This window comes from Saimiri boliviensis, chromosome 2, assembly GCF_048565385.1.
Source record: "Saimiri boliviensis isolate mSaiBol1 chromosome 2, mSaiBol1.pri, whole genome shotgun sequence".
In the NCBI taxonomy this organism is placed as follows: Eukaryota; Metazoa; Chordata; class Mammalia; order Primates; family Cebidae; genus Saimiri; species Saimiri boliviensis.
The window spans coordinates 230,015,953-230,042,786 of NC_133450.1; the positions used below are offsets into that span (position 1 = coordinate 230,015,953).

Below are 26,834 nucleotides of genomic sequence, written 5' to 3' on the forward strand. Positions count from 1 at the left end.
TAGAAATTTGAATTACGGAGAGAGAAAGAGTATATCTGTTGCCGATTTAGTTACTTGGTTGAGAGTGAAAACACTGTTTCTGGCTGGTAATTACTGAATGCTTTAAATAAAAAAAAGGCAAAGGAGTGGTAGGAAATAGGCAAGACAAGAAACAAAAGAATCAAAAGAAAATGCAAAGAGGAAAACAGAATGAGCAATGGACATTTGGAAGCAACCAAGAAGAGAGCCTGAAGCAAGTTAGAAAGCTGAGAAATTATTCTTCCTTTCCAGTGGCCAAGATAAAGATATAACACATAAAAAATATGTCCCCCTTAAAAGGAAAAAATAAAGGGAATATAGATTAATGCAACAAGGGCCCTGCTAGATGATGGAATCACTTTCCATTAAGAGGGGGCATTTTTTAACCACTATGTCTAATTGGATCTGCTGGGATAGAGGAGCAGCTAGGTTATTTTGAAATAAGTCTTCCTAAGTAAAAATTTTCCTTCTAATCTGTCAACTAAAAGATTTATTAGTGTGAGATTTATTAGTGTATGTTACTGACAGAATCATGTGTTTTCCTAAGTAGCTTTAATTTTTGGTTTTTAGTTTGTTTAGAGATGGGGTTTCACTGTGTTGCCCAAACTAGACCCAAACTTGTGGGCTGAAGCCGTCCTCCTGCCTCAGCCCCCAGAGTAGCTGGGATTGTAGGCACCTGCCTGCCTGGCTAGTTTTTGTTTGTTTTTAAACAGCAGGTTTCCAATTAGAAATAGTTGGCATTTTATAATTTTTAAAGTAATCTACCATTCACGGTACTTACTGAAAAACAATAGAAATAAGACAGTCTCCTCTCATAGAGCTTTGATAATCTTATGACAAATACAGAAAAGCAAACAGGTATTGAAAATGCAGTGAAGAATATGCAGTATGCTGGGTAGGAGAACCGCTCATATGAAACTTCATAGGACAGATCCACTTCATGGGACAAATCCCCATCTCATCTATTCAAGAGGCATTGCTGGTAAAGGGTCCTAGACAGAATGTGCATAGGCTTCCAGGGGAGAGGGTGGTAGCCTGGCTGAAGTATAGAGCAGGAAAAGGATGGAAGAGATGAACTTGAAAGACTAGGAGAAGCTGATGTCCAAAAACCTGGGAGGCCAGCTTAAAGATTTTGGACTTTATTCTGATACTGGTAGATATCAATAAAGGCTTTTGTTGCAGGGAAATGATGGGCATCAAATCAGATCTGGTTGTTTGAGAATGGTTCAAAAGGGAGGCAGAGAATCCAGTCATGTGAGAGAAAGTGTTGGTCTTAACAAAAGATAGTGGCAGAGCAGGTAGAAGAAAGTGGATGGAATCAAAAGTTTTCAGAGGTACAGCTAATGGGACATGGTAAATGAGAGAATTTCTGTGGGATCAAGGATGAGTTTTCAGAAAATTTTTTGATTTTGGCAACTAGATGGTGGGGGTGCCACTTGCCCATCTAGGCAAGGTAGGAGACCAGGTTTGGGATAGATTGCTTTAGACATTGAGATGTCTTTGGGACATCCTTGTGAAGGTGGCAGGTAGTTTGGTCTCAAACTAGGAGATGAACTGAGGACTGAGTAACTACAGTCACTGTAATTTTGGGGGGTTAACATTGCTCAGGAAGCTCTTAGAGTAAGGGCCTGTGATGAGTCCCAAGGAACAGACTTGGGAAGGCCAGGGAATGGGGAGGCACAGGCTGCAGGGAAGAGTACCTCAAAATCGTACCAGGCCACTGTTTGATAAGTGTCTCTGCCTGTTTCACTCTTTTGTTTGCACAAGACGCTAAGACAATATATTGCCTTAAGTAGTCAAAGCGCACCCTGTTTGGAAAAGTTGAGGAGAGGTGGCTGTTTCCCTTATTCCTCTGTGGCTATGCTCTGGGCACTGGAAAAAGCCTGCAAAGGAGATTTACCAGGGAAATAAGCAGAATGCAGGGCGCCTCATGCAACTAACAGGCCATTAAGAGGAGGACTGAAAAGAGCCCATTGAATTTGGCAAGTAAAGATTGCTGGCGAGAGCTCTTTCTAGAAGGGGTGGGGCAGAAATTGGAAAGTCAGTTAAAGTATAGACCATGGGGTGAGGAAAAAGAGACAGTGACTGAAGTGGGCTGGAAGACTTGACCTCCCTCTATTCATACTTGCCCCACTCTATTCTTAGAGAGGCTGGTATGATCTTAAAAGATCGTAACGTGCAAGCATGGTCACTTGACAACTCTACTTTCCACTGTTCTCTGATGACTCAGTCTTTACCCAGAATGTCAGTTTGGCCTCTCCTACTTTGTTTCTGCCCTCTCTGTTCGGCCCCTCGGGCTGCAGCCACATTGCCACCCTAAGACCCTCAAGCCTTTAGTATCAAATTTTGGAGACTCACATGAAGTTATTATGCAGTAGCTCTCTGATTCTCTAAAACTTCTGCAAAGGTGAAGGTGGATTACCTCTTACTTCTGCTTAAATTTCAGGCATTAAGCTGAGCTTAATGGAAAGTGTGGTGCTTTGATCAAAGACATGTCACCTGTTGACTTCTAGAATTAACTTTGAACAAGCTCTTCTCAAAAAACAAGTGCAAAGAAACTGTTAGACCAAGATTGTTCTTTACAGGAAAACACAGGCAGTTGTCGCAGACTGTTGGTTGAGTTCACAGAACTACTCTCTTAAATGATATTCAGCTAATACCAAAAAAAGCTAATGCAGCTTTTTTTGGAGAGTAAGTTAAAATAATACTTAGGGCAAATGTCTTCATTCTGGTTAAAGGTGGACATGATACATCACCTTGGAGGTGCCACTGCTGTCATACTTCCCTATAGCTTCAAAAGAGGCTAATTAAACACAAAAAAAGAGGCCTGGCACAGTAGCTCATGCCTGTAATTCCAGCACTTTGGGAGGCCGGGGTAGGCGGATTGTGAGGTCAAGAGATCGAGACCATCCTGGCCAACATGGTGAAACCCCGTCTCTACTAAAAATACCAAATATAAGCTGGGCATGGTGGCACACACCTGTAGTCCCAGCTACTCAAAGAGACTGAGGCAGGAGAATTGCTTGAACCAGGGAGGCGGAGGTTGCAGTGAGCCCAGATTGCGCCACTGCTCTCTAGCCTAGTGACTGAGACTCCATCTCAAAAAAAAAAGCATACATCAAGCATACATCAGGAACTCTTTCACGAAGACTTTTTTTTTTTTTTTTGAGACAGAGTCTCGCACTGTCGCTCAGGCTGTAGTGCAGTGTCGCGATCTCAGCTCACTGCAATCTCCGCCTCCTGGGTTCAAGCAATTCTCCTGCCTCAGCCTCCCAAGTAGCTGGGACTACAGGCATGTGCTGCCACACCCAGCTAATTTTTTTGTATTTTTAGTAGAGACAGGGTTTCACCATCTTGGCCCGGATGGTCCTGATCTCCTGACCTCATGATCCGCCTGCCTCAGCCTCCCAAAGTGCTGGGATTACAGGCAAAAGCCACCACGCCCGGCTGACTCTGACTTACCTTTTAAGGCAAAGTAGGGTTAATTTCATATTTAGCATTTATTTTTTAGAAGGAATTTGTTCATCTAAATCTAAGAAGGTTCTAAAAGGCAAAACTTCAGTTATGTGGATAATTGAGTTATCTGTTATCTAGGACCACCTATCACAGTATTAGGATTATTGTAGGAGTATAAAGTAGTATCAGCAAGGTATGGTCTATGCCATTCAGGATTTCTTTTCTAGTTTAAAACACACCATTTTATTCTACTAAAGGAGAAAGGATTTATTAAAAATAAAAAAAAAATTAAAAAAGCATTTGTCTCAAACGGTTAGAGCCTTGGTTTATAGAAAGAAGGTTCATCACCTGAAATTTATATATAATACATATAAGTATGTAAGTATGAGAACATTAAGACATTTAACTTTACCAGAAATGTTTCACAGGTGCACCCACAGGACAGGAGCATTTGAGTTTAGTTGTTTTTAAGTGCCTGGGAAGATGTCTACTTCAGTCTATAATACATTATCAGAATTTTATCAACTAGTTTTTAAGGGACAGTGGTTCAGTTCACTTTAAGGAAGTTTGTTATCTGAACCAAGAAATGGCACACACACAAATATTTTAGAGGCATGTTTATGTAACCAGCATGTAAAAACACACAAGCTGTTTCCCCAACCGTCTGACACTTATATTTTCAAAGTCTAAGCTAATTACTTTGTGAAAAAAAATTTAATAATCCAATTAATGGAAGCTTCTTAGTTTTTCAAAAATTCATTTCAAAGACAAATGTTAGAAGTTGTTCAGTGTCCCATAAACTATAATCTTTTAGGCCAAATACATAGTGAAAGCAGAGCAATCCCTAGACCCTAAATGACCCTGGAGATTCACAATTCTCTCCCACCACTCCAGGTTCTGTGACTGGATAATCAGTTATTATACTCTACAACAAAACATGCTGGTTATTAATCTAATTATAGCATACTGACTTAACAGGTAATGGTTTCTCAACTTTCACCACACAAAAAAGGATATTAAGAATGTGAAGCGACTACTCACGACGTCTGAGGTTGCTTCAGTAATCCCCCCATAGTTGTTTGCCTGAAAAAAGATCAAATGAATAATCCATCATTCCTGCCCACACCATTTGAGTGTACAGAGGAAGGTGCAGATTAGTTCACAATGATTAAGGATTTTATATATCGGTGTAGTATGGAAAGTGAAGTTTAAAAAAAAAAAAAAAAAAAAAAAACCTTACTAAGGAATAGCTATTAACTTTGGATGAAACCAAAAGATCAAGGTTTGAAATCTACTTGATGCTGTTGCACAGGTGACTGTTTTATTTTGTTGAAACAGCCCACAGCCCTCTCCATTGTTGGCTGTCTGCGGTGATCCCAAAGGCAGCAGGGGGTGTGAGCGCCTGGAGAAAGCGTGCAGTGTGCACATGTGCCAAGCATCTGACTTTCGGGGCCCTGTGGGTTGAAGACATTGTACCGACAGCCCATCTGATTCCACAGGAGGTTTAAGGCAAACTGCCATCCTCAGTCCACAGTTTGACAGTAGATTCTTTAATAGAGGATGAAGGGGAAAAGCAAAATGAGAGCTGTGCAAGTTTTAAAAGTTGAACAGAATATTTTATTTCTTAGCAATTCTATGCATACAAATTAAACATGAGATGAATCGAGACTTTATTAATTGAGAAAGCAAGAGGGAATTCCTATCAACCCCAAGAGGAACTCAAAGTGAGGTTGGAAAAGGACTTAGAAGGGTATGAAAGTAAGATTTTATCTAAGTTGCCTTTTCTAGGTGGGAAAGTTTAACCTTAGGGACTGGGTTAAAAGGACATAGACATGAAGAATGTTCAAGCTGGAGGTGACAACATGAATTGCAAACAGGGCCTGCTTCAGTGACTTCGTGCCTGTAGTCCCAGCTACTCGGGAGTGTGAGGCCAGGGGTGCCAGCACACCAGCTAGATGCTCCATAACTTCTAGGCCCCATTTTCCCCTCTGAAAATAAGAAGGTTAGATCAAAGGATCTCTTAGGTCTCAGCATCTCAAATCCTGTGGATCCTCCCACTTACCCCTTAGAGAGCCTTACTGAAAGTCATTAATGACGAGGCCAGTTATTTGCAAGCGGTAAGAGCATATTTACCATAAATCCTAAGAACCAACTGAAGTCAAACCTTAATCCCATTGTTACTGTGAATTAGGAATTAGTCATTCTCAAAATTCACATTAACTTGATTTTAAAATCAGTTTTGTGAGTCATTTACCACAAGCTAAATGTGTACACTATGACAAAAACCATTGCATTTCTCATGTTCTTCTAAACAGTCCCAGTTTCTAACACTGTATATCCTTTCAACATCAATGAACTTCGTTTTCTTTTACTCCAGTCATAAAGTAGGCCCAGATCTGTCCACAGCAAGCCTGCCCTCTCGTGCCGTGCCTCTGCCTCTCACTGTGCTGCGCTCCACGTCAGCCCGCTTATGACCCGTTTTTCAAAAATCTAATCTGCTCCTTTTCTTGGTAATATATTTAGAGAAGATGTTACTTTGCCCACATACATGAAACAAAGTAAATACAGACCACAAATGTTCAAATTGTAAGCCGTAGTAGTGTTTTGCACATTAAAAACAACACGGGTTATTATACAAGTAATGTTTTTAAAAATTCTCACAAAACAGCTTTGTATTTAGACTTAAAGCTGTTTCTAGTTTGCTAGTGACATTTGTGTTAACAGTCAGTGCTCTAGGCTATTGATTGTCAGAATCTGAATTGACTGCACAAGAGCATAAGCCAGTCAGTCTTTAAGTGAGAACAGGTAACAGGCTGGCACCAGCACTCCACAGCACGTGGACAGGACAATGCCAGAGGTAACCCAGACAGAGTTCTGTGTCTCTCCTTCACAGCAGATGGACTCTTCCTATACGTGGCTGTTAATTTACACAAAGTTACATTCCAGAATCAGGAAGCCCTACTGTCGCCAACACTTGAAGGAGAACTATGTTCCATTTTTGGTGTTGATCTTCTCATAAAATACCTATTATCAAAAATTGTTACATCTTATTAGACACTTCAGAAGTACCCCCTAAAAGCTGTTTAAAAGACCATTCCATTTGTCCTACACAAATTACATACTAAAATTTCACAATAATCATCTTTAGATGTACATTTTAGTACATTTCACAGTTTGAAGTATTCAGTCCCTCCTGAACATTTTGTAGTCATCTCTTCAGTCCTGATGTGAAATACGTGATTCCAATTCAGAGTGTATGATTCCGCTTTTCATGCTGGTCAAGTAAATTTATGGTGTCTCTCTTCTGATCGTCATTAAAAACTAAAAAGGAAAAAAAAAAAAAACACAAACATAATATTCTAGGATTAAACATTTTGAGTTACCAGCCTAGGCAGGTCCCATTTTGCATTAATTTCTAGAAATTGTGTCAAAGAGGGCTGTATCTCCCACAGCAACACTGTAATTGGGAATTGCATTCCTCATCAAGGATGAGATGGCAAAGGTCGTATGAGAGGGAGGCAGGGAAGTGCTGCGTAGAGAAGGGCAGGGTCTCTGGCAAGGGCTCCACCCTCAGGCCTGTCTTCATGACCAAATGTTGCATTTTCCAAGACCACACTGGCCTGCCATGCCCCCCATCCTATGCCTATAAAAACCGAGACCCCAGCGGGCACACATACAAGTGGCTGGGCGTTGAGAGTAACACACTGGCAGAAGAGCACGTCGACAGACACCAGCAGGGAACTGACGGCAGAACGACGCAGAAACCAAGGGAAATTTGACCAAGGACAGTAGGAGGAGAGCTTGGCTGCTGAGCAGACCGACTCCCAGGGAAGACCCTTCCCACTCCATCCCTCGTCTCCCTCCCCACCTATCTGCTGACAGCTACTTCCACCACTCAATAAATCTTGCATTCATTTTCCAAGTACTTGCCCTAGTATGCTAGGGCAAGAACCTGGGATACAGAAAGCCCTCTGTCCTTGCAATAAGGCAGAGGATCTAATTCAGGCATCCCCAAACTTTACACAGGGGGCCAGTTCACTGTCCCTCAGACCATTGGGAGGGCCACCACATACTGTGCTCCTCTCACTGACCACCAATGAAAGAGGTGCCCCTTCCTGAAGTGCGGCGGGGGGCCGGATAAATGGCCTCAGGGGGCCACATGCGGCCCACGGGCCGTAGTTTGGGGACGCCTGATCTAATTGAAATGATTAACACAAGCTGCCTATGGACAGCTAAACTGAAAGAGCACACTGTAACACACACCCACTGGGGCTTCAGGAGCTGTAAACACTCAACCCTAGATGCTACTGTGAGATTGGAACCCATGCTCCCCTAGGGGATTGAGCTGCAGGGCACTGAAGAAGCAAGTCACACACCCACTGCATGCCTTGTGAGAGGCATAAAGGAACTCCTCCCATTTCAAAGGGACTGAATGCATGGCCAACCATGTGCCATAAAACAAAGCTGAGGCACCTAAAGATTCTATACTTGTTAAAACAGTGACATAATGCCCCATATGCCACAGCAAATGGACAAAATAAAGTGCACTCATGGAATTTTAGATAATAACCCTCCTGTGTGTTGTGATTCCCTTCCTACTGCACTTCTGGTGGCACAGAGCCGTCTGCAGCTTCATACAGCTCTTGTGACTCCAAAGCTCTCCTGCTTTACAGAGCTGAAGTCTGTATGTGGCTTCTACCATCTGGTCTTACTCTTTCCTTTCACACACACACACACACACAAACATAAAAAGACACTTCACAAATAAAACCTAAAACCACGGTCTTGATTTGTAACTATGGTGCATTAAATGGTAATTTAATGACTATTCATTAAATAATTGTCTTATTAAACTAACAGTTATCTGTTAAAGGCTCTAATAAAGTTGGAGCTAATGTCTTTTTCTTCTTATTTCCCTGAAGCAAGTAAGGTCTCAAACTATTTCAATGACATAATCTAAAATAATGTGGAAGCTGATGTTAATGACATTTCTTCAGCTTCTTCAAAGTGCTGACAAGGCACTTACCTTCTTTCCCTTACCTACCTACTTCGTTTAAAACCTTACGCAAAGTCAAGTCCTTAGGACACATGAGTGTAGGGGATGAGAGATCGAAAAAGCCTTCACCACAAAGCCAAGCATTTAGTATGACACTACAATGGAAAGGTTGTTAGAGGCCAGGTGCCTGTAATCCCAGCTCACGCCTGTAATGCCAGTACTTTGGGAGGCCGAGGTGGGTGGATTGCCTGAGATGAGTTCAAGACCAGCCTGGCCAACATGGTGAAACTCCATCTCTACTAAAAATACAAAATTAGCTGGGCATGGTGGCACAAGCCTGTAATCACAGCTCCCAGCTATTTGGGAAGCTGAGGCAGGAGAATCACTTTAACCTGGGAGGCTGAGGCTGCAGTGAGCTGAGATTGTGCCATTACACTCCAGTCTGGGCAAAAAGAACGAAACTGTCTCAAAAAAAAGTTGTTAGAATAGAGGTAAGACAGTGACCAGACTCTGAAACATGCTCAAGAACTGAAGTACACAAATGAACAGAGTCAATGACATACACAGAACAGAAAAAGACTGTATTTGCTTAAAAGTCTGGCTGTATTCACCATTTACCTTTTTAAAAAAATTGCCTAAATGAAGATAGCTGATAATTCAAATTAGGACTTGCATTCTAAAAATTCCAAACAATTCTGCCAATTGAAACAACTGACATCCTGGATAAATGTAATTTTTAAGAGCACACTGTTGAAGAATCAAACAAGCACAGATGGAGGGACTTTTTTTTTTTTTTTTTTTTTTGAGATGGGAGTTTCGCTCTTGTTACCCAGGCTGGAGTGCAATGGCGTGATCTCGGCTCACCGCAACCTCCGCCTCCTGGGTTCAGGCAATTCTCCTTCTTCAGCCTCCTGAGTAGCTGGGATCACAGGCACGCGCCACCACGCCCAGCTAATTTTCTGTATTTTTAGTAGAGACGGGGTTTCACCATGTTGACCAGGATGGTCTCGATCTCTTGACCTCGTGATCCACCCGCCTCGGCCTCCCAAAATGCTGGGATTACAGGCGTGAGCCATCGCGCCCGGCCCTGAGAGACTTTCAACCAAATAACTGGGCCACTGTCCTTCAAAAAAGACCAACAACATGAATGATAAAGACAGAAAGATCTCCACCATAAAGAACACTAAAAGAGGTCTGACACTAAATGCAATGTATAATTCTGGGCCAGAGAAAAAAATCAGTTGGACATTGAGTAAGTTGAACAAAGTCTACAGATTAGATAATAGCATTGTAAAAATGTTAATTTCACTATTTTGGTAATTTTACTTGGTTATATAAGATGTTAACATTTAGTGAACTTGGGTGAAGGGTATATGGAAATTTTTTGCTTTTTAAAAAAATCTAAATTCTTTCAAAATAAAAAGGTAAAAATATGTAAATATTAAAACATTAAGAATAATGCATGCCAGGTGCGGTGGCTCACGCCAGAAATCCCAGCACTTTGGCAGGCTGAGGCGAGTGGATTACAAGATCAGGAGTTCAAGACCAGCCTGGCCAACATGGTGAAACCCCATCTCTACTAAAAATACAAAAATTAGCCAGGCATGGTGGCAGGCGCCTGTAATCCCAGCTACTCGGGAGACTGAGACAGAGAACTGCTTGAACCTGGGAGGCGGAGGTTGCAGTGAACTGAGATAGTGCCACTGCATTCCAGCCTGGGTGACAGAGCGAGACCCTGTCTCAAAATAATAATAATAAAATAATGCCTTGCCCAGATCAGGTGTCCCCAAACTACGGCCCACGGGCCGCATGTGGCCCCCGAGGCCATTTATCCGGCCCCCCGCCTCACGTCAGGAAGGGGCACCTCTTTCATTGGTGGTCACTGAGAGGAGCACAGTATGTGGCGGCCCTCCAACGGTCTGAGGGACAGTGAACTGGCCCCCTGTGTAAAAAGTTTGGGGACGCCTGGCCCAGACGGTAATAAAAGGAGGCACTGGCAAGGCAGAAACTGAAGTGAAGGTAACAACTCCTGCTGGCTTGAGCATTTCTGCTGAATTCTGAAGTTTATGATGATATTTTAAATGTAGTCACCCTCAGAGGAGGACGGGGAAACAATTCATAGTCATGAAAACTATTAAAAAGAAAAAATCAAGCATTTATCCTATCTACCTTATACAAACGATACCACTGAAGGGTCTTTTTGAGACGAACTTTTGCTCTTGTTGCCTAGGCTGGAGTGTGCAATCTCAGCTCACTGCAACCTCTGCCTCCGAGTTCAAGTGATTCTCCTGCCTCAGCCTCCCAAGTAGCTGGGATTACAGGCATACGCCACCATGCCCACTAATTTTTTTGTATTGAGTAGAAAAGGGGTTTCAAGATGTTAGGCTGGTCTTGAACTCCTGATCTCAGGTGATCCACACACCTCAGCCTCCCAAAGTGTTGGGTTACAGGCATGTACCACCATGCCTTGCCTTAAGCTTAAGTGTCTATTTCTAAGAACATTCCAATTAACAAATGACATAGACATGAATTGATACAGGCACTGAGCATCAACTGGCATCACAAAAAGAAAGACATCAGATACAATGTGCCTCCCGATGAGAAAACATACCACCACCGATCATCTTACCAAGGACTTGCACCTGGACCTGACTCTCATCAAGCCTCTGGGTCTAGCTGCCACTCTGCAGAACAGAGGGTCCAGGAGACCTCGCTAAACTGCCCCATGACTCTACAATCAGCAATATTTAGGCTGTGAGAAACTACAGGTCACATGGCTTGGTTTTTTTTGTTTTTTGTTTTTGAGACAAAGTCTCGCTCTGTCGCCCAGGCTGGAGGGCAATGGCACGATCTCGGCTCACTGCAACCTCTGCCTCCTGGGTTCAAGCAATTCTCCTGCCTCAGCCTCCTGAGTAGCTGGGATTACAGGTGCCCACCACTACACCCGGCTAATTTTTGTATTTTTAGTAGAAACGGGGTTTCACCATATTGGCCAGGCTGGTCTCAAACTCCTGACGTCAGGTGATCCACCCACCTCAGCCTCCCAAAGTGCTGGGATTACAGGTGTGAGCCACCGCAGCTGGCCTGTGTTTACTTTATAATATAAAATTGGAATGCATACAAAATTAAAACATACTGGATGAAAGCATGGATGAATTTTTTCCAAACCTAGATGGGCAAGCCTTGCTGTAACTGTGACTCAGTATCCAGAAGCAATAAAAGAAAGGATAAAATGCTTGAAAATTTTACATGGCTACAACATGGGTAAAACCAAGATAAGCTGGGAGAAAGTATTTGCAATTTACATCACAGATAAAAGGCAATCTTCTTAATATATAAAGAGCTCTCGAAAACTGAGAAACAAAACACCAAGAATCTAATAGAAAAATGAATTTTGTTTTGTTTTGAGACAGTCTTCCTCTATCACCCAGGCTGGAGTGCAATGGCACAATCTCAGCTCACTGCAACCTCCGACTCCTGGGTTCAAGTGATTCTCCTGCCTCAGCCTCCAGAGTAGCTGGGACTACAAGCGTGTGCCACCACACCCAGCTAATTTTTTGTATTTTTAGTAGAGACGAGGTTTCATCACATTAACCAAAATGGTCTTGATCTCCTGAGCCCGCCTTGGCCACCCAAAGTGCTCTGTTTACAGGCGTGAGCCACCGCACCCAGCCCAGGAAAATGAATTTTAACAAAGAATACTGATTCCATAGTGATACCAAAACAAACAAGTGTGTTGGAGGATGGAGAGGAGTTCCTTTAAAAATATTAAGTAATAAATGTGCTGGGATGTCAAAATCTAGAATGTTTACCATCCATTGATGGGCAATGTTCATCAATGGATGGTAAAGCCACACAAATTGACAGCATCCTCTTCTAGATAACGTATTAATGTCCAAAGGAAAATGGCCTTCTGAGACCTCACAGGCACCACGTCCGCTAAGAAATCAACTGCCAGTAGGACCACCTGCTGTTATGCCTCCTGGGGGAACGCAAGAATTCATCAGCCCGAATCCATCACAAGCAAACAGACGAGGCCAGAGTTTGATACGTTCTACAAGATACTGGCCTGGACTCTTCAAAAACTCAGAATAATAATACAAAGGGCAGCTGTAATACCTGCCTGTAAGCTCTATGCACATACTGGGGCGTTTCATCTGGGAGGTAAACTGATCAAGTAGTGACCTAGCCATTTTGTCGGGAAATCCCTAAATGTCACTGGAAAATCATCCTACTTAAAGGCTTGAGCCACACTGAATATATTTCTAGAAACTGTGCAGAGTTTCTGAATGGTTTTCATCACCGTGGGCTTCCCAACCCTCTCTCCTCCCTCCACTGCCCCAGCTTTCAAAGTCTCCTGAAGAAAAGACGGTCTCCTTGAAGTGATCCATTAATTACGATAGTATTTGAGGATTCACTAGATAATCACAGCAAAGGACCAGAAAGGGGAAATGAAAGGTGACTTCCCCACCGACCCGGGCACCACTGTTACCATCTATGTTTCTGTCATTCGCTGCCAGGGCTGCCTGCTTGTCTGTTTCAGATTCCGCCTCATTTTCATCCATGTTGTAATCATCTTCTCCTCTCAGTTTTTGCTGGTTTCTCCCTGTAAAATTGGCAGATAAAACGTAAGCTACATCATTTCTCTGTTGATGTCACAGAAATATCCACGCGCAGGTGCTGGGGGTCATCCATCCTTGCTCACAGTCGGATCCGTGTGCTGCCTCTCTGGAAATGGCAGGGACACACGGGCTGGCTTCCAAGACAAACATACGCACTGTGTGTACTCTGCTTGGCCTCTGAATCTAGGGACAACATGGCCCTCAATAAAAGGTGCATTCGAGGCTCAACCCGGAGAAACTCACCCAAGTCTCCATTTTTTTAAAGAGATAATCAACTCTTTAAAAGGTAAAATAAAGGTGCTACTGTTTTAGGAAGGAACAGTTATCTATAGTTAATGACAGCATCTCCTTAGAATGGAGAGAGGAAATGGAGCTGCCACTGTGAGCCCAGGGAGAAACTGTCCCTCATATTTATAGCACGAGAGCACCCACGACTCTATTCATCCCTGGAGGGGGGACAGCAACCAGAACAGATGAGGACAAAAGGCTTTCAAGAGACCTACTCAGAGGGTTTCAGCTACACAGTTTACATGCGTATGCAGGCAAGTAAAGCTAATCTGTTTTAAAAGTTCACACCTGGAAAAGCAGCTCTGGTTCTATTTCTCTGGCTCACTGCCTGGAGTGGAGAGTGCAAAGGCCTGCATGGCCTGCATACCGTTCTTCAAATGAGGTCACTACACCGGCAGCTAGAAGCAGGTGCATCCCACAGGTGCTGCGGCATCTCAGGCCCAAGTTTGTTACGCTTCGCGGCCAGCCACTGAAGGGTCTGATGCTTGAGCGCCACAGGCTGAGCCAGCCGGTGGGATCTCCCCGCCTCACACACCATAAGCAGCTTTCTGCTGGGCAGGCATGGAACACAGGGACCCAGCAGGGATGCTTAGGGAGGGCTAACAAAATGCAATTCTTTAACTGGAACTTGGGAGGACACGTTCTTCAGAAAGACACTGAAGTGAAATTTATGTTTAAATGGAATCAGGGTAACTTCTGCAAATAAATGCATTCTCCAACTTCTGTCACTTGGTCCACCCCAGAGCGCAGGCGTCATGTCCTCAGAAGTGTTCCTGGCTCAGGTGGGAAGGACATTTTCCACATCTGAAGGGTCTGAAATCCCAGAATAGTCTGTTGATCTCAGATTCCTACCCTTTATGTCTTTAAAAACAAAAATGTCAACCAAACAAAAAGGAGTGATTCTCATGTCATTTTTCTTCAGTGTTCAAATACACATTAACCTTCATCTACCCAATATTCCTTCCTTCCTTCAGTCATTCATTCACTAGGCACCGACTGTCTAAACAGCAGCAGACACTGCACGACAGTGGAGATACAAAGATGGGGCACGTGGCCTGCCTGCCAGGAGGGGACGTCCACTTGGTGCTAGGGACCCATCTCCAGGTCACCCACCTGCAAGGTCCCCTCGGCTCCCTGTCAATATTGCATCTAAAACCTCCAGTTCTGGAGCATATGCTGCTTTTCCTTCCTGCCTCCCTCCTGATAACAAATAAGAAACCTTCAGACGAAAAGGAACTGGCAAATCATTGACTGCTGTTTGGTCAAATTCAGGGTGATCCTTGGTGCTGGGAAGGAGATGGAGGTGGCTCAGTGTCTGGTGGAAACGAGTCCACAGCAGCCTCCGAAGCCTCACACCCACCTTCCTCGGCAGCTTCCTGCTCCTCCTGTCCGTCGGGGATGACAAGCTGGTCTCGCTCAGGGCCCTCGGCCTCCTGATTTTCCTGGCTCACCGACAAGGCAGCTGCCACCTGTGGGGTCTGGCCCAGTTCTCTGGCTCCCCCGAAGCCTCTTCCGCCCACAGGTCTGTCTTCTGCCACCTGCTCCCGGCCTGGCTCCTGCGGCAGCTGCAGCCTCTCCCTCTGAGGCTCCTCCTCACTCACCACCTGGATCTCATTGACTTCCTCTGTGCACAGAACACAGTTAGCTGTGACCTTGCCAACATTTGATTTTAAAAAAAGCCTTGTGCCACTCAATTCCCAGATGAGTGGGGGTGGGGTGGGGTGGGCTGCACACAGGAGAACCACCAGGTAGCTCCTTTTGGGACCTCAGACGCCAACTGCAGGCCTCTCTGTGCCTGCAGCTCACCGTCAGAACTGCAATGAAGGGAAAAGTAGCTTAAAAAACATGGACTAAATTATCTCACAAGCTCCAAAGGGAAGAGGGTGTCCTGCTGAGTGACCTGATTGTCGTGAGACAAGCACTTGGGAGCCAGGGCAGGCAGGCCCACCTGGTGCCTGTCACAGACACAGCAGCCTCCTGGGTCTGAGTCAGGGGCTCAGCTGTCTCCCCCGCGTCCCACAGGCCTAGCAATGTCCTGCATAAAGATGTAGCCTGGGCCTTTCTCTACACAGCTGCCCAAGAGCACGGCACTTCGTTTGCAAGGAGGCGACATCAGTAAGACAGGGAAGAAGCCCCAAGGCCCCAATTCCAGGTGCCCAGAGAGACACTGCCCTGCTCCTGGCTGCCTGGCTGCCAGGTTCACCAACTGCCTCAGAAGCTCGCTTGGACCGCTTCCTCTGATCAGGCTCTGCAGCAGGCGTCCCCAAACTACGGCCCGCAGGCCGCATGCGGCCCCCTGAGGCCATTTATCCAGCCCCCCGCCGCACTTCAGGAAGGGGCACCTCTTTCATTGGTGGTCAGTGAGAGGAGCACAGTATGTGGTGGCCCTCCAACGGTCTGAGGGACGGTGAACTGGCCCCCTGTGTAAAAAGTTTGGGGACGCCTGGTCTAGAGAGGGGAGCAGGGCAACTGCCAGGCTCTGCTGACCTTTCTCAGCTTGTCTCTTGGAATCCACAGCCACTTCGGAACTGGGGGCTGGTGTCTGGTACTTGCTGTTGCTGGGCATCTTTCCTTTCCCTTGTGGCACCTCTGTGCGTGGCAGGCCTGCCGCCTGCTGCCTGGGCTGAGGCTTGCCGAGGGCTTGGAGCTGAAACAGAAGCACAAGACAGCCAGGGCGTGGCTCTGTGAGCAGAAGCCTTACAAGAATCCCACCAACGCAATGAAGCCCGCCAGTCCCACTACCACGTCCTTCCGACCAAGACCCTGAGAAACGCCACTGTCTACTCTGGTCACACCCTGGTCATGTGGCATAAATCAGAAGACAAGAGGTTGAGTCAGGGTCTCCCAGAAAGTACTGTCAGGACAGATTAAAACTGGGCGGTGATTCTGCTGAGAGGAAGCATTGAAGAATGTAAAATACCTAAGCTGAAGGTCAACAACAAAGAAGAAGCCATGAGCGACACAGTACTCTGACTGCTGGAACATCTGCAGAAGCCTCAGCCCAGCAACGGCAAAAGCGCACAGAATATTCTCCAGCATGGACAATGTCGGGCCACAAAGGCAGGCTCCACACACTTAGTAACTAAAATCACACAAAGTAAATTCTCTAATAGCAATGGAAGGGATTATAAATCAATAACAGCATGACACTTGTGACATTCGCAAATATTTGGAAATAAAACAACACACTTCTATAAATAACCAGTGAGTCCAACGATAAGTCACAATGCAAATTAGAAAATGCTTTGACACAAATTAAAACAAAACTGCCACATGCCAAAACTTACGGGAAGCAGCTCCAGCAGCGCTTGGAAGATAATGTACACCTTCAAACATCTGTATTAGACAGAAGACTTCCAGTTTTCAGTTCCTCATGTGAGGAGCTTAGAAGTCACCACTTGGTTCTAACCACAAGTAAAAAGCTAAACAGATTGAAAAGTTACCAGCCCTTCTTGGATCCATAGGAGAGATGAGGACGAGTGTAAATCACTGTTCCTAAGCCTGGAGACAGACAGCCCAATACAGTGAGCCCTAGCTCACCAGGACAGGTTCAGGCAGACGTCACCGTGGGAACTGCTGTGGGGGTGGAGCCTGACTTGCCATTTATGAACTGCTTGAGGCTCAGTGTGATGAGTCTGAGAGGCTCAAGCCTGTAATCCCAGCACTTTGGGAGGCCGAGGCGGGTGGATCACGAGGTCGAGAGATCGAGACCATCCTGGTCAACGTGGTGAAACCCCGTCTCTACTAAAAACATAAAAAATTAGCTGGGCATGGTGGCGCGTGCCTGTAATCCCAGCTACTCAGGAGGCTGAGGCAGGAGAATTGCTTGAACCCAGGAGGCGGAGGTTGCGGTGAGCCGAGATCGCGCCATTGCACTCCAGCCTGGGTAACAAGAGCGAAACTCTGTCTCAAAAAAAAAAAAAAAAGAAACCTGCCCCCAGTCATAAGGGGCTCCCATCCTTACGAGTTCTACCCCTAGGACCTCAACCAGGCTCTCAGTAAATATCAGAGAAAAGCTGGCTTGTGCTTCCAGCAGTGGGAGGGGAAAAGAGGCCAGAGCGCTCCATCCTCCCTCAGCAGGCCTGCCCTCGGGAGGAGCACACTACCCAGAGCTCCGCTGCCGGGAGCCTAGCTGAACTGGGGGAATGAAACACCCAACTCCAGTAAACTCCAGGCTTCATGCAGGAGAAGGACGCTACACACAACTCTAGCCCATTCCAGCCACTCTGTCCCACTGGGGTAAGGGAGTGGCTACTGAGAAGCACAGGGGATATTCACAGCCAAGGGACTCAGGCTCACTAAAAACTCTCATACTTACAGCACAATGATTTTTGACAAAGGTGACAAGACGATTCAGTGGGGAGAAAATAGTCTACCTTTCAACAAGTAATACTGAGATAACCTGATACATACACATACACACACACACACACACACACACACACACACACACGAATGAAGTGGGAGCTCTACCTCACACCACATGCAAGAATTAAATTAACTGAAAATGAATAATAGGCCTAAATGATCTAAGAACTAAGAACCGACCGGGCGTGGTGGCTCAAGCCTGTAATCCCAGCACTTTGGGAGGCCGAGGCGGGTGGATCACGAGGTCAAGAGATCAAGATCATCCCGGTCAACATGGTGAAACCCCGTCTCTACTAAAAATACAAAAAATTAGCTGGGCATGGTGGCGCGTGCCTGTAATCCCAGCTACTCAGGAGGCTGAGGCAGGAGAATTGCCTGAACCCAGGAGGCGGAGGTTGCGGTGAGCCGAGATCGCGCCATTGCACTCCAGCCTGAGTAACAAGAGCAAAAAACTCCATCTAAAAAAAAAAAAAAAAAGAACTAAGAACCATCATCTAAGAATTAAGATGATAAAAGATGATAAAACTCTGAGAAGAAAATGTAACAGTAAATCTTCATGATCTTGGGTCAAAAAGTGTTCTAAACGTAACACCAAGAACACACAACAAAAGAAAAAATAAATAAAATGGATTTTGTCAAAATTAGAACTTTTTTTTTTTGAGATGGAGTTTCACTCTTGCTGCCCAGGCTGGAGTGCAACAGCACAATGTCAGCTCACTGCAACCTCCACCTTCCAGGTTCAAGCGATTCTACTGTCTCAGCCTCCCAAGTAGCTGGGATTACAGGCATGCACCACCACACCGGGCTAATTTAAAATTTTTATTAGAGACAGGGTTTCTCCATGTTGGTCAGGCTGGTCTCAAACTCCCAATCTTGGGTGATCTGCCTGCCTCAGTCTCCCAAAGTGCTGGGATTATAGGCATGAGCCACCGTACCTGGCCAAAATTAAGAACTTTTGTGCTTCAACTAAACACCGTCAAGAAAGTGAAAAAACCCACAGAACCGGGTGGGGGGGTGGGGAACCGTGTAAATCATATATCCATTATCATATATCTTTAGTACAATCTATTTTTTAAAACTCTCAGAACTCAGTTATAGCTCAATTAAAAAATGAGCAAAGGACCTGAATAGACATTTCTCCAAAGAAGATAAACAAATGGCCAATGAAGCGTGTGAAAAGATGCTCAACATCATTAGTTATTAGGGAAAGGCAAACCCAAACGACAATGAGCTACCACTCCACACCTGCTAGGAAGGGTGTAATGAAAAGGTAGTATCAAGAGTTGGCAAGGATGTGAAAAAACTGGAACCCTCATAAACTACTGGCAGGAGTGTAAAATGGTATGGCCACTTTGGAAGAAGTCTGGGAGTTTCTCAATAGGTTAAATACAGATTACCAAATAACCCAACAGTTCCACTCCTAGGTATTACCCAAAAGAAATGAAACATATGACCACACAAAAACTTCATGTTCATACAGCATTATTCATAATAGCCAAAATGTGGAAACAATCCAAATGCCCATCAACTGACAATGAATAAACCACATGTCATCTATCCATAGAATGGATTAATTAGCCATAAAAGGAAATGCAATACTGACACATGCTGCAACCTAGATGAGCCCTGAAGCATTTATACTCAGCCAAAGAAGCCAGACAGGCTGGGTGCAGGGGCTCACACCTGTAATCCCAGCACATCGGGAGGCTGAGGCGGGCGGATCACTTGAGGTTGAGAGTTGAAGACCAGCCTGGCCAACATGGCAAAACCCCACCTCTACTAAAAATACAAAAATTAGCTGGGTGGGGTGGTGGGTGCCTGTAATCCCAGCTACTCAGGAGGCTGAGGCAGAACTGCTTGAACCTGGGAGGAGGAGGATGCAGTGGGCCAAGATTGCACCACTGCACTCCAGCCTGGCCAATAGCTCGAGATGCCCTCTCAAAAAAAAAAAAAGGCAACCAGACACAAAAGGCCACACATCTATGATTCCATTGACAGGAAATTGTCCAGATCAGGCAAATCAAGAGACACAAAGTAAATTAGGAGCTGGTGGTCTAGGGCTGTGGGGAATGAAGAACTAATAGATACACCGTTTCTTTTGCGGTAGTAAAGATGTTCTGAAATTGAATGTGGTGATGGCTGCATTGTAAATGTTCTATGGGTGAATCACAGGGAATGTGAATTATATCTTAATGAAGCTGCTGTGTTTTTTAAAAACCAACCAAAGATCACGCAGAAGGCTTCCGGCAGCAGCTTCGTGGGCCGTCCTCTGCAGGAGAGGCGGGCTGACGGCATGACGCATGGCTCGGCCAGACCTGAGGTCTTGATGGGCTCTACCACTGACCAGGTGTGATGCTGGCCACAGAACTTAACCCCTCCTGTGGGCCTGGGGTCCTCATATCAGGAAAACAGCAACTCTCTCCCAGGCTGGCTATGAACTTGAAACAGGATAGTTCCTGTAAACCCCTGAGCTTGAGAAGTGGAGCTGGAGGCCAGCACACCTGGTTAGGGTCCAGGCATCCCAGAAACAGGTTCTGCTCTGTTGTATCTCAGGGAGCCAAGCCCACAAGGGAGGTCAGAGACGAGAGAAAGCCAGACAGCAGATAGGAGAAACAAAACGCCTGGAGACAGGGGTACCTTCTAGAAACTCTTGGCAGAAATTCCCCAGTTACCTGCTGACTCTGGTCGTTGTTTTCACTCAGGTCTCTGGAAGCTACAGCTTCGTTCCCCTTTCTGGTGACCTCTTCTATTCGCTCCTCACACTGTTCCTTCACCTCCTTCATCTGATTGATGCACTGGCTCCTTTGGTGAAAGAAAGCAAAGAAAAGGCCTGATGTCTATGGCTGTGTCTCTGCTGGACAGTGACATCCACTTCCATAAGAGATACAGACCCTCTTCCTGCTTCAGGCATTTCATCTGAAGATGGCGCTTAAGACAGGGCAACATGTGTGTGTTCAACGATTAAATGACCAAAAGAAACACATTAAAAAAATACCATTGTTCTGAAACAGTGAACTTTACTGATTAGGAAAAAAAAATGTTTTTTAGCATACAATCTGCAGAATAAAAAATATATGTATTGGTCTTTGTCCCGAGCTACTGGCACAGAACTCTTAAAACCCTTGGAAGTTCCTGAGTGAGAATCTGGCTATTCATAACAAGCCCCTCTGGACCAGACTTGACTTTATACTAATGAGGGGACTGTCAGGGGTGGGAGAAGGATGGGCATCAGATAGTTTCAGGACAGAGACTGACTGCCAGAAGAACCAACCACATGACTGGAAAGTTGGAACTTTCAGCTCTATCTCCTCTAGGGAGGAGAGAAGGACTGGAGATTGAGTTCATCCCCATGGCTGATGGTTTCATCAATCATGCCTATATAAAAAACTTGGCCGGGTACAGTGGCTCATGCCTGTAATCCCAGCACTTTGGGAGGCTGAGTCAAGCAGATCATGAGGTCAAGAGATCGAGACCACTTTGACCAACATGATGAAACCGGTCTCTACTAAAAAATTAGCTGAGCGTGGTGGTGCGCACCTGTAGTTTCAGCAACTTGGGAGGCTGAGGCAGGAGAATCACCTGAACCTGTGGTGGAGGAGGTTGCAGGGAGCCGAGATGGCACCATTACACTCCAGCCTGGCGACAGCTAGAGACTCCATCTCAAAAAGAAACAAATTTAAAAAGCCCTCAAACTCCGGACCACAAGGCTTGCAGAGCTTGGCTGGGGAACATAACGATGCACTGGATGGGAGCAGCTGACTCCATGGGACAGCAGCTCCCGTGTCCCCCACACTGACAGCACTCGCCTTAGGACTGTACCACTGGGCTGTTCCGTAAAAGTAAATACAGCTTTCCTGAAAACCTGAGGGGGCAGTGGGTAACCCTAAAGTTGTAGCCAGCCAGGCAGAAGTGAGGGTGTTTGGGGGACATGTCAGACTTGTGGCTGGCATCGGAGGTGGGAGCAGTCATGTGGGATGGAGCCCCTTAACCTCGGGGGTCTGTGCTAAGTGGGTAGTGTCAAAACTTGAACTGAACTGGAGGCCACTTGGTTGAATTGCTGTTGGAATAGACTTTCAAGCACTGCTTCAGCTTTCTGACTAGAATTTATTTTAAGAGTATTTTGACAAGAGCTATGAAGTAATTAAGAGAATTACTCGTTTTGCAAGTAAGAATGCTAAGGGGTGACATGGTTGTCTGCCATGGCCCAGGGTCACAGAGAGGCTGAAGCCGAAGCCAGACTCCAGGGCTCCTTACAGTTGTGCCCTCTCCACCACACAGCTCACAGCTCAGCTCGCCTTTCCTGAGTCGCTGGCATTTCAGAGCCAAATGTGAGTATCACATTCAATCTCTGACTCTCGAAATACACCCTTCAGTTCAAAGCACCACGGGGTCACGACGTACCACACACACACAGAAGGGTACCAGGTGCTGCTGAAATAATGCAGTGCAGAGTTCCTGACCTTGGACAGCCGAGAGAGCAGGTGGAAATTTCATTTAAATACAGTTCTCACCAACATACAAGCCACAGGTGGTAGACTAGTGCAAAGGCGCTTAAACACAGCAAACAAAAAGAGAGCCATCCGATAGTGCAGAACTAAACGAGCAGGTCGTTTGCTATCCCGGACCTTTAAACCTGCCAAAGGACAGTACTGGTTGCACCTGCTCCCAGCCCTGCTAAAACAAAGTACAAAGAGCCTTTATCTCGCAGCCTTGCTGATGAAGTGCGGCTTTCCAGCTTGACAGCCAGGAGCCGAACTACCTCTGTCCTCAATTCTGAGACACAGGTCATGCAGATTGTGATACTGTTTGTCCTGAGGCCTCAGCTTGGCCTTTTCTTACATGCAAGTGGCAAATATTCCAGCATTAACTGGGGCTAAATTGGAGAGAAATACAGGATTTGGGCCACCAGTGATTACTGTAACTGGTGCGACTGATGATCAGAGTACCACTGATGAAATGTGTTCGACACAAGGATCTATCAGTGCAGGGGATCCCATCATCCAGGGCACCGACCATCACAGTATTATATTCCAGTATCAACACTGGAAACTGTTTCCTCACAGCACGGAGATTAGATAGTGAGCGGTTCATCTCATGTGCTGACTCTAGGTACTCCAGGGAGAAAGAAAGCAAGGCTATTTTTGGATGGAGCACAGTGATTGCTCAGCGATGCCTGCCACAGGTGTAGGAGAGTAAAAAGTGGAATGTGTGCCGGCTGACTTCAAGGAAAGCCTACTACCTTGTACATCAGGAAACCTGGCCTTTCCATCACCTTCTGTGTTCTTGGCACTGCCTTCCATAGAAGGACTGGACCAGACGGGATGTTTTAATGGAGGGTGTGCAGTTATGTTTCAGGCACCCTAAGAATTCGCACAAATTGCACAACTTTAGGCAGAGGTCCATTGATAAATTTGCTATCGAAGTGTCTGTACTTTTTACCAGATTCTCTAAAAGGGCCTATAATCCAAAGAAAGTTAAGAATACCTAGCTCTTTTTTGCTTCCAACATTCCATGAACATTACCCCCAGGCCTTGGGCACAGGTAGTGAAACAGACACAGCCAGCCAGAAAGAGCTTTCCATCTAGGTATCAACCCACCAGGTGCAAAAGGAGTGCATCTGATCAGGCACAGTGGCTCACACCTGTAATCCCAGCACTTTGGGAGGCCAAGGTGGGTGATTGCCTGAGGTCAGGAGTTCAAGACCAGCCTGGCCAACACAGTGAAACCCTGTCTCTACTTAAAAAAAAAAAAAAAAAAAAAAAAAAAAAAAAAAAAAAAACACATAGCTGGGTGCAGTGGTAGGCGCAATCCCAGCTACTTGGGAGGCTGAGGCAAAAGAATCACTTGAACCCAGGAGGCAGAGGTTGTGGTGAGCTAAGATCGTGCCACTGCACTCTAGCCTGGGCTACAGAACAAGACTTCGCTCCAAAAAAAAAAAAAAAAAAAGAGTGCACCCTACAAACATCTCCAGCCCAGGTTAAAGGTGTCCACCCATCACCTCGGCCCAAGCTCTCCTACATGGGGAACAGAGATTCCTTCCCTGTCACTGGGCCCTGACTGATTTCCAGCTAGGTCAAAACCTTCTGGGCCAACACTCATCTAGTGAGGCCATTTATGGCTTTTTATGTTTACCTATGTGAGGGAAATATTTGCATTAAGGTATCTTTAACAATGAATAATAAAACCAAGGTACTTCTGGCCAGCCGCGGTGGCTCATGCCTGTAATCCCAGCATTTTGGGAAGCTGAGGTGGGCAGATCACCTGAGATCGGGCGAGAACAGCGTGACCAATGTGGAGAAACCCTGTCTCTACTAAAAATACAAAATTAGCTGGGTGTGCTGGCCCATGCCTGTAGTCCCAGCTACTAGGGAGGCTGAGGCAGGATAATTGCTTGAACCTGGGAGGCAGAGGCTGCAGTGAGCCGAGATCACGCCATTGCACTGTGGCCCGGGCAACAAGAGCGAAACTCTATCTCAAAAAAAAAGACTGAGGTACTTCATTTCTGTTTAGATGCAATTCTTTGATTATCAGCCGAATTCAAGGTTTCTCAACCTTAGCACTGTGTATGTTTTAGGCCAGACAAAACCTGGCTGTGGGAAGCTGTCTAGTGGATTATAGAATATTTAGTAGTGTTGCTGGCCTCTCCCCACTAGATGCCAGTAGCAGCCTCCTTCTAAGCCATGACAGACAAAAATGCCTCCAAACATTGGCAAAGGCCTGCTGGGCATAAGAGTGCCCCTACTCAAGAACCACTGGCATAGCTGAATAAAGTTCCACACATATGGGTGACAATCACATTTCCCTTCGTTTTGAGATGGAGTCTTGCTCTGTCGCCCGGGCTGGAGTGCAGTGGCATAATCTCCACTCACTGCAACCTCTGCCTCCCAGATTCAAGCACTTCTCCTGCCTCAGCCTCCTGAGTAGCTAGGATTACAGGCACCCACCACCACACCTGGCTAACTTTTTTTTTTTTTTTTTTTAATAGAGATGGGATTTCACTATGTAGGCCAGGCTGATCTCAAACTCCTGACCTCATGATCCACCCAGCCCGGCCTCCCAAAGTGCAGGGATTACAGGCGTGAGCCACTGCGCCTAGCCACATTTCCCTTCTCTTGACTAGTTGCTCATGTCCTTTATAGAGAAATGTACTTGGGGCTTCATGTTTTCAGTTGTATGTGGTTATAAAGTCAGTAGGAAGATACTATGGCAGGTGAACAATGTTTTGGAAGAATGTGGAAATCCCCAAGAACTCAATGCATGTGAGGCAACTGATTCTCCCAGGTTGCTGGTGACCATGCAGATGGCTCAAATCCTTTCAGAATGCAATTTGACACACCCAGCAACAAGCTAAACTACAGGTGAGCCTTACAGAATGAAATTAATCCAAAATGGTAATTTTTAAAAGACAGTTTGGAGCTATATGGATGTTTTAAATATAATGCAAGTAATACAACTTTTTTAATTTAAAAATTAAAAAATAAGAGACTGGCCAGACGCAGTAGCTCACACCTATAATCCCAGCACTCTGGGAGGCTAAGGCGAGTAGGTCACCTGGGGTCCAGTGTTCAAGACCAGCCTGGCCAGCATGGTGAAACCTCATCTCTACTAAAAATACAAAAATTAGCTGGGCGTGGTGGTGCGCGCCTGTAATCCCAGCTACTCAGGAGGCTGAGGAAGGAGACTCGCTCGAACCCAGGAGGTGGAGGATGCAATGAGCTGAGATTGCACTACTGCATGCCAGCCTGGGGACAGAGCAAGACTCCGTCTCAAAAATAAATTAATTAATTAAATAAAATAACATTTTTTGTGACTAAGAATATGGCCCGGCACAGTGGCTCACACCTGTAATCCCAGCACTTTGGGAGGTCAAGGTGGGTGGATCACCTGAGGTCAGGTGTTTGAGACCAGCCTGACCAACAAGGTGAAACTCCATCTCTACTTTAAAAACTACAAAAATTAGCCAGGCATGGTGGCGGGCACCTGTAGTCCCAGCTATTCAGCAGCCTGAGGCATGAGAATGCTTGAACCCAGGAGGTAGAGGTAGAGCTCACTTGCAGTGAGCTGAGCCACTGCACTCCAGCCTGGGCAACAGAGCAAAACTCTGTCTTAAAAGAAAAAAAAAAAGAATACACACACACACACACACACACACACACACACACACACACACAGACACACACTGCAAGTAAATAAAAAAATGATTAAAATTTTTTGATGATGACTGCAGTTAAATAAATTATTCATGTGAACCATGGGCATGGACTGGAGAGAGTTAAGTCAAAGGGGAAAGGACAGTCCCAAGAGTTGGGCAGCGGGTGGCTGGTTCTTTCTGAATCCCAAACTTACTGTTTTATGAGGGGAAAAAAGGAGGGGAAACTTGTAAACTGGTTTTTACTATCTTCCCACAGTGTTTAGCTCACTTTTTAACAGTTTAGTATTGCTTCAATTTCATTATAAAAGTATTCCACTCTCACTGTAAAAATTTGGAAAATCACTGAAAAGTCCAAAGAAAACAAAATTCCCACAATGGTCACCAAGCAATAAACTCTTAATATAGCAATATTTTGCCAAAATGTCTTTTCTTAGTCAAAATGTCTTTTAGTCAACAAATTTGATTTCGCTGATATGTGAGCACCTATGGAACACATTTTTAAAAGCTTTATGTTGTTGACTTAACCAGTACACCTGTGCTTTACAGAGTTTCATGTTACATTTTAAGGCATGCTGAGTAATTCATTTCCTGCTGAGAACTGGCCTCCTTGTGTGTGTGTAGGACATGAATCCTAGAGGGGCCCGTGCCTTTCTGAGAGTCCTGGACGGAGAAGGTGCATGCTCAATCAGAGGTTAGGCCTCCATCTGCTGCCCTCAGCTTAACCCCCCGCCTCCCAGGTGGCATGCACCCTGCACTGGTGGCACACACTTTGAGGTGCACTTACAGGTCATAGGAGAACTTCCTCTCGAGGTTGGTCTGGTTCTTCTGAAACTGGAGGACATCCTGCTGCAGCCTGCCGTAATTCCTCTGCAGGGTCTTTAGCTGGTCTACACCAAGGGAATAAGGAATTGCACAGGGCACAGGCATAGCTGCC

General features: G+C 45.5%; 1 protein-coding gene across 1 annotated transcript in view; it reads right to left on the reverse strand.

Annotated features, from left to right (window-relative positions):
* Window positions 1-5,068: 5,068 nt before the first annotated feature.
* GOLM1 (golgi membrane protein 1) overlaps window positions 5,069-26,834 on the reverse strand; it is a 53,226-nt gene continuing 31,460 nt past the window's right edge. Inside the window, exons 4-9 of the mRNA XM_039475130.2 lie at window positions 26,685-26,787; window positions 20,421-20,550; window positions 15,868-16,027; window positions 14,741-15,004; window positions 12,963-13,076; window positions 5,069-6,795 (exon numbers count right to left, since the gene is read on the reverse strand). Coding sequence (XP_039331064.1) covers window positions 6,722-6,795; window positions 12,963-13,076; window positions 14,741-15,004; window positions 15,868-16,027; window positions 20,421-20,550; window positions 26,685-26,787 — 845 coding nt within the window. The 3' untranslated portion in view covers window positions 5,069-6,721. The remainder of the gene's footprint in view (window positions 6,796-12,962; window positions 13,077-14,740; window positions 15,005-15,867; window positions 16,028-20,420; window positions 20,551-26,684; window positions 26,788-26,834) is intronic.